Below are 17,525 nucleotides of genomic sequence, written 5' to 3'. Positions count from 1 at the left end.
TGTTGTTCTCACTGTGTACACAGGTGTGGTTGTTGTTCTCACTGTGTACACAGGTGTGATTGTTGTTCTCACTGTGTACACAGGTGTGATTGTTGGAGGAAGGTGGCAGAATGGTTAAGACGCTCAGCTGCCAATACAGAGAGTCCGTGAGGGTGTGGGTTCGAATCCCGCTCTCGCCCTTTCTCCTAAGTTTGACTGGAAAATCAAACTGAGCGTCTAGTCTTTCGGATGAGACGATAAACCGAGGTCCCGTGTGCAGCACGCACTTGGCGCACTGAAAAAGAACCCATGGCAACGAGAGTGTTGTCCTCTGGCGAAATTACGTAAAATGAAATCCACTTTCATAGGTACACAAATATGTAAGCATGCACTCAAGGCCTGACTAAGCGCGTTGGGTTATGCTGCTGGTCAGGCATCTGCTCAACAGATGTGGTGTAGCGTGTATGGATTTGTCCGAACGCAGTGACGCCTCCTTGAGAAAGTGAAACTGAAACTGAAACTGTTGTTCTCAGTGTGTACACAGGTGTGATTGTTGTGTGCAGTGTGCAGCGTGTGATTGTTGTGTGCAGTGTGCACGTTGCCCTTTGGGGGCGTTGGTGACAGTGGGATGGGGGCGTACCACGGCAAGTTTACCTACGACGTCTTCAGCCACAAGCGTGCTTGTCTGGAGAAGAGCCTGGGACTGGAATCTGTCAACAGGTAATGGTCGTTAGCCAGCACACCTTTGTTGTTGAGTGTGGGTTTTGTGTGTGTGAGTGTGTGTGTGAGTGAGCGAGCGTGTGTGTTTTTATGTGTGTGTGTATGTGCAGGAGTGTGTGTGAGTGTGTGTGTGAGTGAGTTAGAGAGAGAGAGAGAGAGAGAGAAAGTGTGTGTGTGTCAATGTTTATGATGTGCACGTTTTGTGTGTGTGTGTGTGTGTTGTTTTCAGCACTCGATACCCTCCCAACACAGAGTGGACCTGATGGATTGAGTGTTGTACGATGTATATTGTGTTGTGTTGCTCTTTTGTTGCATCAGATATCTCTGTGTGGCGTTCGGGCAGCTCTACCCAGGGAGAGCATGTTGCTGCAGTGAGAGTGCTGCCTTCGTTTTTTACTTTTTTTTTCTTTTTGTGTGTCAGCAAAGTATATTTGTTTTCCCATCTAAGTGGATTTTTCTGCAGAACTTTTTCCATGGACAACCCTTTCGTTGCCGTGGTTTCTTTTACCTGCATGCTATACACAGGACCTGGGATTATCGTTTCTTCTGAATGACTAGCGTCCAGACCAGCACTCTAGGATTAGTGGAAGGGGAGAAGATACTGGTGAGAGTTGGATTCAAAGCAGTGCGCTTAGATTCTCTTGCTTCCGAGAGACATGTCACCATCAGACCACCACACCACACACTGTTGAATGGCACATTTTTATCATAGTGTCCATGTTAAGTAATAGTATGATATTTTATGCCTTTTACTGTGATTATTGCATGTGCATGGCTGAGACTATTGCATGTGTGATTTACTCAAAGTTAACATTTTAGTATTTTTTGTGTGTCTACTTTGATTATCGCATGTGTGTGACTGTGATCATTGTATTTACTTTTAAGTCTTTTGTTTCTTTTGTTTCGTTTACATGATACATTGAATGACTTAGTTTTTCATCTATTGTTTGTGTGTTTTACAGTTTAGGTTTCAGTTTCTCAAGAAGGTGTCACTGCATTTGAACAAACCCATATACGCCACATCACATCTCTTAGGCAGATGCCTGACCAGCAGCAATTCTCAACACCATTAGTCGGGACTTGAGTGCATGCATATATATTTGTGTACCTATCAGAGGGGATTTCTTCAACAGAATTTTGCCAGAGGACAGCACTCTCATTGCCATGGGGTTTTTTTCAGTGCGTCAAATGTGTGCTGCACACATGACCTTGGTTAATCGTCTCGTCTGAATGACCGACCTTAGGAGAAAGGGCGAGAGTGGGATTCTTCTTTTCTTCTCCTGCGTTCGTGGGCTGCAACTCCCACGTTCACTCATATGTACATGAGTGGGCTTTTATGTGTATGACCGTTTTTACCCCGCCGTGTAGGCAGCCATACTCCGTTTTCGGGGGTGTGCATGCTGGGTATGTTCTTGTTTCCATAACCCACCGAACGCTGACATGGATTACAGGATCTTTAACGTGCGTATTTGATCTTCTGCTTGCATATACACACAAAGGGGGTTCAGGCACTAGCAGGTCTGCACATATGTTGACCTGGGAGATCAGAAAAATCTCCACCCTTCACCCACCAGGCGCCATCACCGTGATTCGAACCCGGGACTCTCAGATTGACAGTCCAACGCTTTAACCACTCGGCTATTGCGCCGGTCGTGAGTGGGATTCAAACCCAGAGCCTCATGGACTATGTATATTGGCAGCTGAGCGTCTTAACCATTCTGTCACCTTCCTCCTTCTCTTGGAGATGATAATGTAATCTGTATTCTCTGTTCAGTTCTTTTTCGTTCATGGGCTGTGACTCCCACCTTTACTTGTGAGTTTTTAAATGTATGACTGTTTTTACCCCAGCCATGTAGGCAGTCATACTCTGTTTTCTGGGGATGGAGGGGGGACAGTGTATGCCGGGTATGTTGTTGTTTCCATAACTCGACAAACGCTGACATGGATTATGGAGATCTTTGATGTGTGTATTTGATCTTCTGCAAGCGTATACACACAAAGGGGGATCAGGCACAGCAGGTCTCCACATCTGTTGATATTGTTGTGTGTGGTGTGTGTGTGTGTGTGTGTGTGTGTGGTGTGTGTGTGTGTGTGGTGTGTGTGTGTGGTGTGTTGTGTGTGTGTGGTGTGTTGTGTGTGTGTGTGGTGTGTTGTGTGTGTGTGTGCGTTGAGTATGTGTTGTGTGATGTGTGTGTGTTGTGTGATGTGGGTGTGTGTGTGTGTGTGTGTGTGTGTGTGTGTGTGTTGTATGTGTTTGTGGTTTGTTGTGTGTGTGTTGTGGTGTGTTGTTTGTGTGGTGTGTGTGTGTGTGTGTGGCATGTGTGTATGTGGTGTGTGTGTGTGTGGTGTGTGTGTGTGTGTGTGGTGTGTATGTGTTTGTGTGTGTATGTGTGTTATGTGTGGTGTGTGTGATGTGTGTGTGTGTGTGTGTGTGTGTGTGTATGATGTGTGTGCGTATGTTGTGTGTGGTGTGTTGTGTGTGTGTGTGCGTTGAGTATGTGTTGTGTGATGTGTGTGTGTTGTGTGATATGGGTGTGTGGTGTGTGTGGTGTGTTGTGTGTGTGGTGTGTTGTGTGTGTGTGTTGTGTGTGTGTGTGTTGTATGTGTGTGTGGTGTTTGTGGTTTGTTGTGTGTGTGTGTGGTGTGTTGTTTGTGTGGTGTGTGTGTGTGTGTGGCATGTGTGTATGTGGTGTGTGTGTGTGTTATGTGTGTGTGTGTTGTGTATGTGTGTGTAATGTGTGTGTTGTGTGTGTGTGATGTGTGTGTGTATGTTGTGTGTGGTGTGTGTGTGTTGTGTGTGTGTGTTGTTGTGTGTATTGTGTGGTGTGTGTTGTGCAGCCTGCGCTACCCGCCCTACACGGACAAGAAGCTGGGCTGGCTGCAGTGGATCATGGTGAAGAAACCACGGCGAGGCGGCCTCCTGGGATTCTTCCCCTTCATCATCCTGGGCGCTGTCTTCGCCATCCTTATGAAGGTGACTTGACATGTGGGTGTGTGTGGGGGTTGGTGTAGAGGGGGTAGGGGTGGGTGTGTGTGGGTGTGTGGTATGTGAGTGTGTGTGTGTGTGTGCATGCATGCATGGATGTGGTGTGTAGTATGTGAGTGGGTGTCTGTGTGTGGGGGCGAGGGGGAGGGGGCATGGGTGTGTGTGGACGTGCGTGCGTGTGTGTGTGTGTGTGTTTTGAAGGATGTGACTGTGAGTGTATGTTTGTCTGTGGGGGAGGGTGTGCGTTGAAGTATGTATTGAGGGGTGTGGGTGTGGGTGTTTGTTGGGTGTGGGTTTGTGTGCATGCATGCATGTGTGTGGGGGTGTGTGGGCGAGGGTGAGGGTGTATGTTTGCCTGTAGCAAGCATACATGTTTGTGTGTGTGTACATGAACATGAGCGATGGATATTGTTGTGCAGAGCCCATCTTTCCACTAGATAAGTAAACATGAAATCATCTTGTGCTGTTTATAGCCCAGGTGACTGCAAAGCTGCCGCTTCAGGGGTGATGATGGGTCTGTTCTGTGTGTACAGACAACATCTTATGCCCTGACCTTATCTTTCTGTGTGTGTGTGTGTGTGTGTGTGTATCTAGAGTCTTACAAACACCATGTTGTTCAGGTAATTGTTGTTGTTCTTTCGGGTTGATGCGACGGGAAGTTTCACTTTAACCCCTAGGCTGCCTGCATGACGAGATAACTCGTCATGGCAAGCATGTATGCTTCGCTGCCTGCATGACGAGATAACTCGTCATCGAAATATTCTGACTTTTCCCTGCTTTGCATTCAGTTCGTTGACAAAAATGCTGGTAGCTTTAGCTTGGGGAATCTTTCTGGATTCTATTCATAGCTAGAAACACCATCTGCGTCATAAGGCAGTCCTTTATTTGAACGTTTTGGTTGGGTTACTGGCCGCAGTCTTTGCCTGGCTCCTCTCCTCGCTCGCTCAACAAAATGTCGGACTGACTCCGTGCTCAAGACATGCGCTCGTGGCGAACTAAATCAACCAAGATTACTTTCTTCAGCTAACGCTCAGAAAGAATTGGAGCATAAATTCGAAGGAGAAGACAGTGGTGAACATTTATAGGACGATCTGATAGAAAATAAAGGGAGCAATCAAGAGAGTGGCCAAGATACAACTATCAGTGAGTGATGCAGGCTGTTCAACTCTAGCAGACGAATTTTTAGCAGGGCACCGTATGAGCTATTTTCTTGGCACTCAGCCAACGCGGTCTGATGAAGTGACGGTGTGAGAGGGGTGAAGAGGAGGGGGGTGGAGACTGAGGGGGCGTGGCCTCACATCCATATTATCACTTGCAGAAGTCACAATGCATCTATTTCTTTTTTCAGTTTTTTTATATTGTGGTTGTTCTAGTATGATTTTGTGTGTGCAGATATCCATTTGTCCAGAAAATGATATTTTTGTGCAAATTACCAGACTAATGTTTGTAATGAACAAGTTGAAAATGTGACAAAAAACAAAACACTGATTTCAAAACAACAGCATGTCACTTAAAATGCATAAAATGGGAAAACATCATGTGTTTTGTATTCTTTATTCATTTCCCTTTCAGAAAATATATACTTTTATGGGTCTTTCTCCAATAACAAAGAGCACAGAATTTTTTGAAAATTTATACCCGTTTTTTGTGAAAAAACCCTGGCAAATAGATTTCACTTAAATCTTATTTTCCTGGCAGCGAAAGGGTTAATAAAGTACGGTACCTATGGCAGGCTGCCAGAGGCTGACCTGTGTGATGGGTCTGTGTCTGGATCAGTCGTCTGTTCTTTGCCCCCCCCCCCCCCCCCCCCCACCCCTTTTGTTTGGGAAGCTGATATGGTGTAGTGTTGATGAAAAGGTCATCTGTTACCTGCCCCCTCCCCCCCCCGACCCCCCCCCATTCTCTTTGTTTGGGAAGTGGATGTAGGGTATTGTTTAGATCAGTCGTCTGTTTCCCCGCACCCTTTCTTTTTGTTTAGGAAAGCTGATGTAGTGTAGTGTCTGGGTCAGTCCTCTGTTCTCCCCCGCCCCGCCCCCCCTCCCCACCCCCAGTTATTTTTGTTAGGAAAGCTGATGTAGGGCAGTGTCTGGGTCAGTCGTCTGTCCTCCCCCAGCCTCCCCCCCCCAGCCCCCCACCTCCCTACCCCCAATTATTTTTGTTAGGAATGCTGATGTAGTGTAGTGTCTGGGTCAGTCATCTGTTCTCACCCCCCTCCCCTCCCCCTCCCAGTTCTCTTTGTTAAGAAAGCTGATGTAGGGCAGTGTTACCTGTCCCCTTTCTCTTTGTTTGGATTGGTGATGTATGTATGATAGTCTGTTGTGTCCGACTATGACCATCAGAACAGCAGAGGAGGTAACTGCTGTCCCGACTATCTGGGCTAGAATTTGACGATAGTGGAGAGTGTCTTGCCCAAGTTTCATCCCCACTCTCTCGGCCAAGAGGGTTTTAGGACAGTCGGCATTGGGATGGTTCCCAAAGGCCAACTAGCCCCCAAGGCTGAAGCACTAAGAGCCAGTGCAATTTTGCCTCTTTGTGTTTGAGAGTCATAGTCCTTCACAAAAGACTAAGCTGTGAATGATTTCCCATTGCAATGGAAAAACCATGGATAGTACAGCTCTCACTTTGCTGTTGGCCCAACTGTAAACTTAGTCCGTCTGATGGTGGAGTGTTGGCCTTGAGGTAACATGTCCGCCTAGGAAGCGAGAGAATCTGAGCGCGCTGGTTCGAATCACGGCTCAGCCGCCGATATTTTCTCCCCCTCTACTAGACTTTGAGTGGTGGTGGTCTGGACGCTAGTCATTCGGATGAGAAGATAAACCGAGGTCCCGTACAGCATGCACTTAGCGCACATAAAAGAACCCATGGCAACATAAGGGTTGTTCCTAGCAAAATTCTGTAGAAAAATCCACTTCGATAGGAAAAACAAATAAAACTGCACACAGGAAAAAATACAAAAAAATCGGTGGCTCTCCCTGGGGAGGGCAGCCCAAATTTCACACAGAGAAATCTGTTGTGATAAAAAGAAATACAAATACAAAATAAGCTCATGCATATTGGCCATAAAGCTGATGTAGGGTAGTTGTCAGTGGGTCGGTCCACACACTTTGACACCCTGAGACTGGGGACAGGCGCTGTTGCAGGGAGGTTCGGTGCAGACGTCATCTTAAGATTCAGTTTGGGACTCGGGGAGTCGGTCGTCACAAATCACCAAACGCGGGTGTGGGAGAAGTCTTTGGTGCTTTGTTGTTGTTGTGGGTTGGGGTTTTTTTTTTGTTTTTTTGTTTTTTTCAGTTGGTTTGTTCAGTGACTTTTTCCTCAGTTTTTTTTTTTTTTTTTTTTTTTTTTTTTGAGGGCGTCAGTTTTAATTCATTTTATTATGCATGATTTTTGGGGTTTTTTTTGTGTGTGTGTGTGTGCTTTGTTTCATTTCTTTCACTTTGTTTCATGACTTTGGATTCAGCTGGTGGGGAGTTTAACATGTCTGTTCTGTCTCGCTAGATTCTTAAAAAGCCTGCTTTTAGAACACATCTTTTAGAACAAATGTTTTTCCACTAACAGTAATTTTCGAGTGCCTGTCTTGGCATCAGGTTTTATTGTGGGGAAGCTCTTTGCCATTTGTGTGTGGCATGGCGCTTTGTGTATGTGTGCATGCATGAGTGCGTGCTGCAGGGATTTGTCTTTGAAAGGGCGTCGTTGGTGGGTGGGTGCTTGTTCTATGGAGGTACTGTGCGTGACTGTGTTCTGGCACATGTTTCTCTGTGTGTGGGACAGTCCGGGGGAGGGGCAGGGGCGGGCCGCGTGGTTGTGGGTTGTTGCGGGGAGGGGGGGTTGGGGGGGGGGGGGGGAAGGGGGGGGGGAGTGAAGTGTAGCTTTGAGCATTATCTCTGGAATATGTACTGTGTAAATGTCCATTATTATCATCATTATTGTTATTATTGTTATCACTATCAATGTTCCTTGCCCAAATATTTTCCCTATATAACGAAGGTTCAAAGTGCATGTTATATAATACATGTGGCATAAGCAAGGTACAGCAATATAAAAGATATCATCAAAGATACAGACTCCTTTAACATGTGGGTGTGGGTTTTTTTTTTCAACATTTACATCACTCACAACACACCCACCTCTTCCACTTCCTCCTCTGTCTGTCTCTCTCTCTCACACATGCATGCACACACGTACATGCATGCACACACCAGTGCACGTACATGCACAGGGATGGCCAGGATTTACATGTGTTATGAATTATCATGAATATGAATCCAAGATTTTATTCTTCATCGTGAATTGTAACAGCCATTGTGTACGACTTTTAATTCATATTAGCGGAAAATGACAATGTGGAGTTTTCAATTTCCCAGTTGTTCTGTTATTTTGAGTTGTTGGATTGTTTGTTTGCTTTCAGTGATGTTTTATTTCACCCTCTGTTGGAAAGGTTGGTTGCATGATGTTGAATGTTGTGCATTTTGCTGCGGATTGAAGATGTTTCCATCCTGATGCATGCGTTGATTTGATATTTACTGTGGCGTGTGTGTGTGTGTGTGTGTGTGTTGATTTGATGTTGTCAGATGCCTTGCATTTTCCAGCATTTAGTGTCGGTTAATTCTGTGTACTGTAAGTTTATTAGGGTGTATGTGGTGGTGTGTGTTTGTGCTAGTGTGTGTGTGTGTGTGTGTGTGTGTGTGAGTGAGTGCACACATGAGTGTGTGTTTGTGTGCTAGTGTGTGTGTGTGCTTGTTTGTGCGTATGATAGTGTGTGTACATGTGATAGTGTGTGTGTGTGTGTGTGTGAGATAGTGTGTTTGTGTGTGTGTGTGTGTGTGTGTGTGTGTGTGTGATAGTGTGTGTGTGTGTGTGTGCTAGTGTGTGTGTGTGTGTGTGTGTGAGATAGTGTGTTTGTGTGTGTGTGTGTGCTAGTGTGTGTGTGTGTGTGTGTGTGCTAGTGTGTGTGTGTGTGTGCTAGTGTGTGTGTGTGTGTGCTAGTGTGTGTGTGTGTGTGTGTGTGCTAGTGTGTGTGTGTGTGTGTGTGTGTGTGTGCTAGTGTGTGTGTGTGTGTGTGTGTGAGATAGTGTGTGTGTGTGTGTGTGTGTGTGTGTGAGATAGTGTGTGTGTGTGTGTGTGTGTGTGTGTGCTAGTGTGTGTGTGTGTGTGTGTGTGTGTGTGTGTGTGTGTGGTCATTTTTAATTGTTGTTGTCCCGACTGGCTGTAGTATTTCAAAATTTTGTCGTCACTGTGTTTGGTCTCAACTGACGCCTCCACATGACCTTAATTATCTTTGATCAGATTGTAACAGATGTTGGTTTGTTGTTGTCGTTGTTGTTGTTGTTGTTTCTATACCTTTAGCTCTTGCCTTTAAAAAAAATGTTTTCATGTACAGTGGGTGCTGTAACCTCGGAAGAGTACCGGTACTCCTCCTTAAATCATGGGCAGAATTACCAGATTTAGTGAAGGGGTGCAAGTGCACCAAGTGGTCTCTAGGCATATGATTGCCAGGCCTTGACTGGCAGCTACTGATTCTGTTCTCTTTTTTTTCAGGAAGTAGGTTTTTGAGGGCATTACTTTTCTTTACTTTGCTTTTCAGAAAGTGAGTTTCTGAGAGTATTACTAGTGTTAGGTGTGTTTATTTTAAAACAGGATAAGACTGTAACTTTTGTTATATTGTTTGTTTGTTTTTCAGAAAGTAGGTTTGTGAGAGTATTGTTTGTGCGTATTTTCTTTTTATTTTATTTTTGGAAATGAGTCTGTGAGAGTTTTATTTTTGTTCTGTTTGTTTTCCAGGAAAGTATTACTTTCAGTTTTCTGATAGTAAGTGTGCAAATGTATAACTTTGTTTTGTTTTTGTTTTGTCTCAGAAAGTAGGTTTGTGACAGTATTACTTGTGTTGCTTTGTTTTGAGAAAGTTAGAGTATTACTTTTATTGTTTTTGGGGTTTTTTTTGTTTTGTTTTTATTATCAGAAAGTGGATAGAAAGTTTGTTTCAGAAAATAAGTATGCTAGAGTATTACTTGTGTTTATTTTGTTTGTTTTTCACAAGGTTAGTTTGTGGAAGTGTTACTTGTGCTACCCACCCCCCCCTCCCCCACCAGAAAGTAAGTTTTGCAAGAGTATTACTTGTGTTTCTATTTGTTTATTTTTCACAAGGTTAGTTGGTGGGAGTATTTTACTAGTGCTTTGTTCCCAGAAAGAAAGTCTGAAATATTATAGCTTGTGTTTATATTTATTTTTCACAAGGTTAGTTTGTGGGAGTATTTTGCTTGTGCTTTTTTTTTTTCCGAGAAAATAAGTTTGCAAGAGTATTACTTGTGTTTATATTTGTTTATTTTTCAGAAAATAAATTTGTGATGAGGACAGATTGTGCTGAGTGTAGGTACCAACTCTTTCTGCTCATGCTGTGGGTTGGTTGTTAATGATTTCATGATGCCTAACTGGTTGTTAACGATGTCTAACTGTGCTGGTGGTTGGTTTAATGTTAACAATGTCTAACTGTACAAATGCGGCAGGTTCAGAAAACACACAGGTCGTCATCTTTAACCCCTTCAGTAATGCTGGCATTCTTCCTCTCTCTCCTTATTCTTCCTTCATGGGCTGCAACTTCGACGTTCACCCGTATGCACACGAGTGGGCTTTTACGTGTATCATTGTTTTTATCCCACCATGTAGGCAGCCATACTCCGTTTTTGGGGGTGCTGCTGACATGATAGTGACAGGTGTGCTCACCAGTGAGGGAAAGTCATCTTTGTTTGGACTTTTTGCTCTGGGGGATTAGTTGACCTTTGTTAATCGAATCGATCTCACCACTCTTCTTCTTCTTCTTCTGCATTCGTGGGCTGCAACTCCCACGTTCACTCGTATGCACACGAGTGGGCTTTTACGTGTATGACCGTTTTTACCCCGCCATGTAGGCAGCCATACTCCGTTTTCGGGGGTGTGCATGCTGGTTATGTTCTTGTTTCCATAACCCACCGAACGCTGACATGGATTACAGGATCTTTAACGTGCGTATTTGATCTACTGCTTGCATATACACACGAAGGGGGTTCAGGCGCTAGCAGGTCTGCACATATGTTGACCTGGGAGATCGTAAAAATCTCCACCCTTCAGCCCACCAGGCGCCGTCACCGTGATTCGAACCCGGGACCCTCAGATTGACAGTCCAACGCTTTAACCACTCGGCTATTGCGCCCGTCAAAATCTCACCACTCAAACATGAACAAAGAGTCATAGTTGCGGTTAAGACTGATGCCCCACTGATCACGTTTCACCATGGTTCCAGCAGTTTAGGGGTTAAAATGTCATGGACTGTTGCATGTGCTTGTGGGGTTTCATCCCTCTCTCTCTCTTTTTTTTTTTTTTTTTTTTTTTTTTCATCCTTCACTTTTAATTCTGTGTTTTACTTCACTAGGGGTGGTCTTTTAGTCTACTTTTCACTGGTGTAGATAGATTTGTTTAATTGATAACTCCATGTGTCTTTCTATCGTGCAGAACTAACCAATGTACAGTGGGTGGTGTATGAGGGGATACATGAATTAGATTAATTCGGTGCTTCTGGCTTTCCCATTTCTCATGTCCCATGGAGGACAGTCATTTAGAAAAAGAGTTCATTCATGGTGACAAGTCAAAACATTTTTTGAAAAACCCTGGATCATATTTTTCTTCTTCTTCTTCTTTTTTTCTTCTAGTCAGTACAGCTCCTTGTCTTCTCACTCATAACTTAGGTCACTATTATTTGTTTCTTCTGTTTTCATTAAAATCAATACACAAGAAAAGAAAAAGAAAAAAACAGAAAAAAAATATAGATATATAAAAATGTGTATATATACACACACATATATGTATATATATATATATATGTTCATAAACTTTGAGTATCAAATAATATAACACCAGAATTTTTAGATACAGTCACGACATAACAGAATTCCTTCTTCTCCCTGAACACTGCAAAGAGCCATTTGGGGTGCAGCACAGAAGAGCTGTTCACCAGATTCCACCTTCATTTTTTTTTGCCTTTGGGGGAAAAAAAAGAGAAAAAAAAAGAAAAGTTTTTGTCACTGGAATCGTTTGACTTATTCACTGGACCACCGTCAGTCCCCCTCCCCCTCTCTCCCTCCCACTCCCCCACCACCCCTCCACCCATGTCGAGGGATGGCAGAACAGCCAGGATGGTAAGATACCCTTTTGGCACCCTGTGTTCAAAATGTCCCTAATTGCACCCCCCACCCCCACCCCCACCCACCCCACACCCCCCATGTCGAAGAATGGCAGAACAGCCATGATGGTCAGATACCCTTTTGGCACCCTGTGTTCAAAATGTCCCTAATTGTCCCCCCCTATTTCGAAGGATGGCAGAACAGCCATGATGGTCAGATACCCTTTTGGCACCCTGTGTTCAAAATGTCCCTAATTGTCCCCCCCTATTTCGAAGGATGGCAGAACAGCCATGATGGTCAGATACCCTTTTGGCACCCTGTGTTCAAAATGTCCCTAATTGTACCCCCCATGTCGAAGGATGGCAGAACAGCCATGATGGTCAGATACCTTTTTGGCACCCTGTGTTCAAAATGTCCCTAATTGTTCCCCCCCCCACCCACCCCCATGTCGAAGGATGGCAGAACAGCCAGGATGGTCAGATACCCTTTTGGCTCCCTGTGTTCAAAATGTCCCTAATTGTCCCCCCCTATTTCGAAGGATGGCAGAACAGCCATGATGGTCAGATACCCTTTTGGCACCCTGTGTTCAAAATGTCCCTAATTGTCCCCCCCTATTTCGAAGGATGGCAGAACAGCCATGATGGTCAGATACCCTTTTGGCACCCTGTGTTCAAAATGTCCCTAATTGTACCCCCCATGTCGAAGGATGGCAGAACAGCCATGATGGTCAGATACCTTTTTGGCACCCTGTGTTCAAAATGTCCCTAATTGTTCCCCCCCCACCCACCCCCATGTCGAAGGATGGCAGAACAGCCAGGATGGTCAGATACCCTTTTGGCTCCCTGTGTTCAAAATGTCCCTAATTGTACCCCCCATGTCGAAGGATGGCAGAACAGCCACGATGGTCAGATACCTTTTTGGCACCCTGTGTTCAAAATGTCCCTAATTGTTCCCCCCATGTCGAAGGATGGCAGAACAGCCACGATGGTCAGATACCCTTTTGGCACCCTGTGTTCAAAATGTCCCTGATTGTCCCCCCTTGTCTTTACCCCAAGTGGTGTCAGGCACCATGACTACGTCCATCATTTTGAAATCAGCTCTCAGGACTCCTGTGTGTAGTTCTGGGAGACAGAAATTGCCAACTGTACGCTTTTTTGAATGCACGGAGTGTGAGTGCATGCATGACCTGATTTGCATGTCTGTGTTAGCTGGGAGTGCATGTGTTTGTGGTGTGTTTGTGTTCATTGTTGGTGTGTTAACTTGCCTTAAATGTTTGCATTCTGTTGTTGTAAATTCTTTTATTCTTGCGTCCGTCTGTCGGCTTGTAACATGAAGTGTGTTCATCTTTCTCTCCAACTTCACCGGGTTTTTTTTTCATCCTAAGCATTCGTCTCTTCTTCTGTGTGTGTTGGTTGCAGCCCCCATGTTCACTTGAGTGTACATGTCGGCTTTTGTGCATGCCACCGTTTTTGCCCCACCTTGTAGGCAGCCATACTCTGTTTTCAGGGGCTTGCATGCTAGGGATTTGTTATTGTTTACTTAACCCTCTGAACGCTGACATGGATTACAGAATTTTTAACTTGCATGTTTGATCTCCTACATATACACATGAAGGGGGTTCAGGTACTATAAGGTCTGCACACTTGTTGATCTGGGAGATGAGAAAAATCGCCACTCTTTTCCCACCTCATTAACCCACTCTTAACCCATCAGGGATTTGGACCCAGGACTCGTAGATTCAAAATCCAATGCTTTAACGGCTCAGCTGTTGGTATCTGTCACCTTTTACGCTTGAATGCTGTGTAATATCATGTGGAAATGACACAAGACTGGTGTGTAGAAGTGGTGCAGGTTTGTAGTCATGGCACATTGTCTTTGTTCTGTTAGCTGATGGTTCTGTCATCACGGAGAAACAGGTCGCTTCACAGGGAAATAAACACACACATGCACACACATGCACGCACGCACTCACACACACACATACACACACACATACACATGCATGCATACATAGACACATATGCAAACACACACACATTCAAGAGCACACACACACACACACACACACACACACACACACACACACACAATTCTCCTTCCCATGACACCTCATTCAATACACACCACAATCTCTTTAGACTTTTTCTTATAATATACTTTTCCTCTGATACATAACATGAACACTTTTTTACACTAATATTCACATGCATTCCCTTTCCTTTATCCACTACTTTACTCCTTTCCATCTAAAAACACTTATAGTGAATAGACGTTCAACTGAAGAAAACACGCACGCGTGCACACACACACACACACACACACACACACACACACACACACAAACGCAGCGCAGAAGTTCAAAAAGCATATCATTCAAAAACATGGAAAGCAAAACGGAGGGACTTTTAAAATTAAACCGGGGAATCCATGTGAGGGACTGAGAAGGCAATGGCTACTGATTAAAACTGTGTTATGAATGTGTTTAGTTGTGCTTGTTTTTAATTCTGCATTTTTGTGTGTTCGATTTAGTTTTGCCTTGTGTGTAATTGCGTTGTCTGTGTGCATGCAGTGTAGTGTAGTGTCGTGTAAGTGTGTTTTAGTATAGTGTGTTGAATGTAGAGCAGTGTAATTGAGATAGATGGACATTTGTGTGTATGTGTGTGTCTGTGCATGATTTGTATGCATGGTTTTTGTGCGTGGTTCACATATCTGTGTGTGTGTGTGTCTGTGTGTGAGCATGTGTGTTTCATATATATGTGTGTATGAGAAAATATGTATGTGTGTGTGGGTGTTTCGTGTATATGGGTGAGTGTGTGTGTGTATGGTTCATGTATGTGTGAGAGAGTGTGTGTGTATCTCATGTGTGTGTGTACATGTGTATTTGTTTCGCTGAAGTGATCACAAGAACTTTCCTTACCTTGAATCTGATCCGCTTTTTGAACAATGGTGGCTTGCACATGGTTACCATATCAAAAACTCATCATTGATCCCAAAATAACCTGCAGAAATTCAGACTTCTTCAACACCTAGCTTCCAGTGATCTTATTGTCATTATATGATGAACTGCAGAAATTAGCTTACAGTGATCTGATTGTCATTGTATGATGAACTGCATAAATTAGCTTCCAGTGATCTGATTGTCAATGTACGATGAACTGCATAAATTAGCTTCCAGTGATCTGATTGTCAGTGTACGATGAACTGCATAAATTAGCTTCCAGTGATCTGATTGTCAATGTGCGATGAACTGCATAAATTAGCTTCCAGTGATCTGATTGTCAATGTGTGATGAACTGCATAAATTAGCTTCCAGTGATCTGATTGTCAATGTGCGATGAACTGCATAAATTAGCTTCCAGTGATCTGATTGCCAATGTGTGATGAACTGCATAAATTAGCTTCCAGTGATCTTATTGTCATTGGACGATGAACTGCATAAATTAGCTTCCAGTGATCTTATTGTCAATGTACGATGAACTGCATAAATTAGCTTATTACTGCATAAATTAGCTTACAGTGATCTGATTGTCATTGTACGATGAACTGCATAAATTAGCTTCCAGTGATCTGATTGTCAATGTATGATGAACTGAATAAATTAGCTTCCAGTGATCTGATTGTCAATGTACGATGAACTGCATAAATTAGCTTTCAGTGATCTGATTGTCAATGTACGATGAACCGCATAAATTAGCTTCCAGTGATCTGATTGTCATTGTTCGATGAACCGCATAAATTAGCTTCCAGTGATCTGATTGTCATTGTACGATGAACTGCATAAATTAGCTTCCAGTGATCTGATTGTCAGTGTATGATGAACTGCATAAATTAGCTTCCAGTGATCTGATTGTCAATGTGCGATGAACTGCATAAATTAGCTTTCAATGATCTGATTGTCAATGTACGATGAACCGCATAAATTAGCTTCCAGTGATCTGATTGTCATTGTTCGATGAACCGCATAAATTAGCTTCCAGTGATCTGATTGTCAATGTGCGATGAACTGCATAAATTAGCTTCCAGTGATCTGATTGTCATTGTTCGATGAACTGCATAAATTAGCTTCCAGTGATCTGATTGTCAATGTGCGATGAACTGCATAAATTAGCTTCCAGTGATCTGATTGTCAATGTACGATGAACTGCATAAATTAGCTTCCAGTGATCAATCATGATTGTCATTGTACGATGAACTGCATCACCTAACTTCCTGTGATCTGATTGTCAGTTTCAGTTTCAGTAGCTCAAGGAGGCGTCACTGCGTTCGGACAAATCCATATACGCTACACCACATCTGCCAAGCAGATGCCTGACCAGCAGCGTAACCCAACGCGCTTAGTCAGGCCTTGAGGGGGGAAAAAAAAAAAAAAAAAAAAAAAAAATTTAAAAAGGTGAATAAATAACAGATAAGCTTAAACAAATAAATAAATAAATAAATACCGTAAAAAAAAAATATATATATATATGATTGTCAATGTACGAATAACTGCAGCGCCAGCAACAAAGCAGCTAACAGAGAACGTGAATGACTGTGCGGCCAGCGTCAGTGACATCATGGGATTCAGTTCAACAGTCATCCATGCAGTCCTGTCACCGTTTTGTTTCTGGCAGTGAAGAAGGGTAGTTTGTCTGGATTTTCTACCTCTTTGAATTGGAGGACTTTGCCAGATCGTGTTTTGTATTCTTTTCTGGTGCCGATTTCTTTGATTTACGGTAATCGGTTTTATGGTGTGTGAGGTAAGTGTTTGTAAGTGTGGGTATTGGTGTGTTGAGAAGTGACCTGAACATTCCTGCGCATTCATGTACACACATGTACTACCTTCTTCCTCCCCCCCCCCCCCCCCCCCCCCCGTCCCCCGCCCCTCCCTCACCCCCTTCTTGATGGACAAAAACTGTTGAATGTTCTACTTTTTTTTTTTTTTTAATCAAGCGTATGTGAATTCTGTTCCAGGTTGCTGGGATATGATTGAAACAACTGCAACATTTCCTGTGAAAGGACAACATTGCTTTGCAGTGTCTGGATAAAAAAAAAAAAATCTTTATTTTTTGGTCATTTTTGTAGAAAGAGATCTTGTGGAATGTGGCTATGATGAAGTCTGATTGTAATTGGCAACATGGAGTAGGCATTTGGTTATTGCTGGTTTTCTGCAGGAAAAGCAGCATTGATAGAAGTCCTACACAAGTTGTGTGAGGTTTTTTTGTTGTTTATATATATATATATATATATATTTTTTTTTTTTTTTTTTTTTTTTTTTTTTTTTTTTTGGTGTGTGTGTGTGTGGTTTTTTTATGTGGTGTGTTTCTGTTGGGATGGTCCTGACATCATTAGGTAGCTTGGGGTTTGGCGGGGTTTTTTTTTTGTAATATGTGAAAGAGTGTGTGTGTGTTGTGCGTGTGTGTGTGTGTGGGGGGGGAGGGGGGGGGGGGCATTTCAGTTTCTTATCACATAAAGCATTGTCTTTACTCCAAATTCAGGTGTGTGTGAGACACTCAAAGCATTCAAAATGTTATCTGTTGTATTGATTCAATGAATAATTCAGTCCTGCGTCCACTTTCACTTTATGTCTTCAGGTCAGATCGAATCAGTCAGAAAGGCTTTTATCAGTCCACGTGGAAATTAATTTGTAGATTTCTGACCCTAATGCTATTTAACTGTGGTCTTTTTCAAATTATTTCAGCATTCCATTT

The 17,525-nt window shown here is 43.4% G+C and overlaps 1 protein-coding gene across 4 annotated transcripts in view; it reads left to right on the top strand.

Annotated features, from left to right (window-relative positions):
• Positions 1-17,055, top strand: part of LOC143288543 (aldehyde dehydrogenase family 3 member B1-like) — a 40,207-nt gene extending 23,152 nt beyond the window's left edge. The window contains exons 12-16 of one of the 4 annotated variants that reach the window (XR_013056114.1): positions 570-699; positions 3,538-3,673; positions 8,094-8,123; positions 10,016-10,051; positions 16,789-17,055. Coding sequence is in view for 3 of the 4 variants with exons in the window: in XM_076597136.1 (XP_076453251.1) it covers positions 570-699; positions 3,538-3,673; positions 10,016-10,030 (281 nt within the window). In the remaining variant the exon portion in view is untranslated. The remainder of the gene's footprint in view (positions 1-569; positions 700-3,537; positions 3,674-8,093; positions 8,124-10,015; positions 10,052-16,788) is intronic. The other 3 variants (XM_076597136.1, XM_076597137.1, XM_076597135.1) reach the window with 3 other exon arrangements.
• Positions 17,056-17,525: the final 470 nt, after the last annotated feature.

Source organism: Babylonia areolata, chromosome 12, assembly GCF_041734735.1.
Source record: "Babylonia areolata isolate BAREFJ2019XMU chromosome 12, ASM4173473v1, whole genome shotgun sequence".
In the NCBI taxonomy this organism is placed as follows: Eukaryota; Metazoa; Mollusca; class Gastropoda; order Neogastropoda; family Buccinidae; genus Babylonia; species Babylonia areolata.
This window is presented reverse-complemented; position numbering and strand designations above follow the sequence as displayed.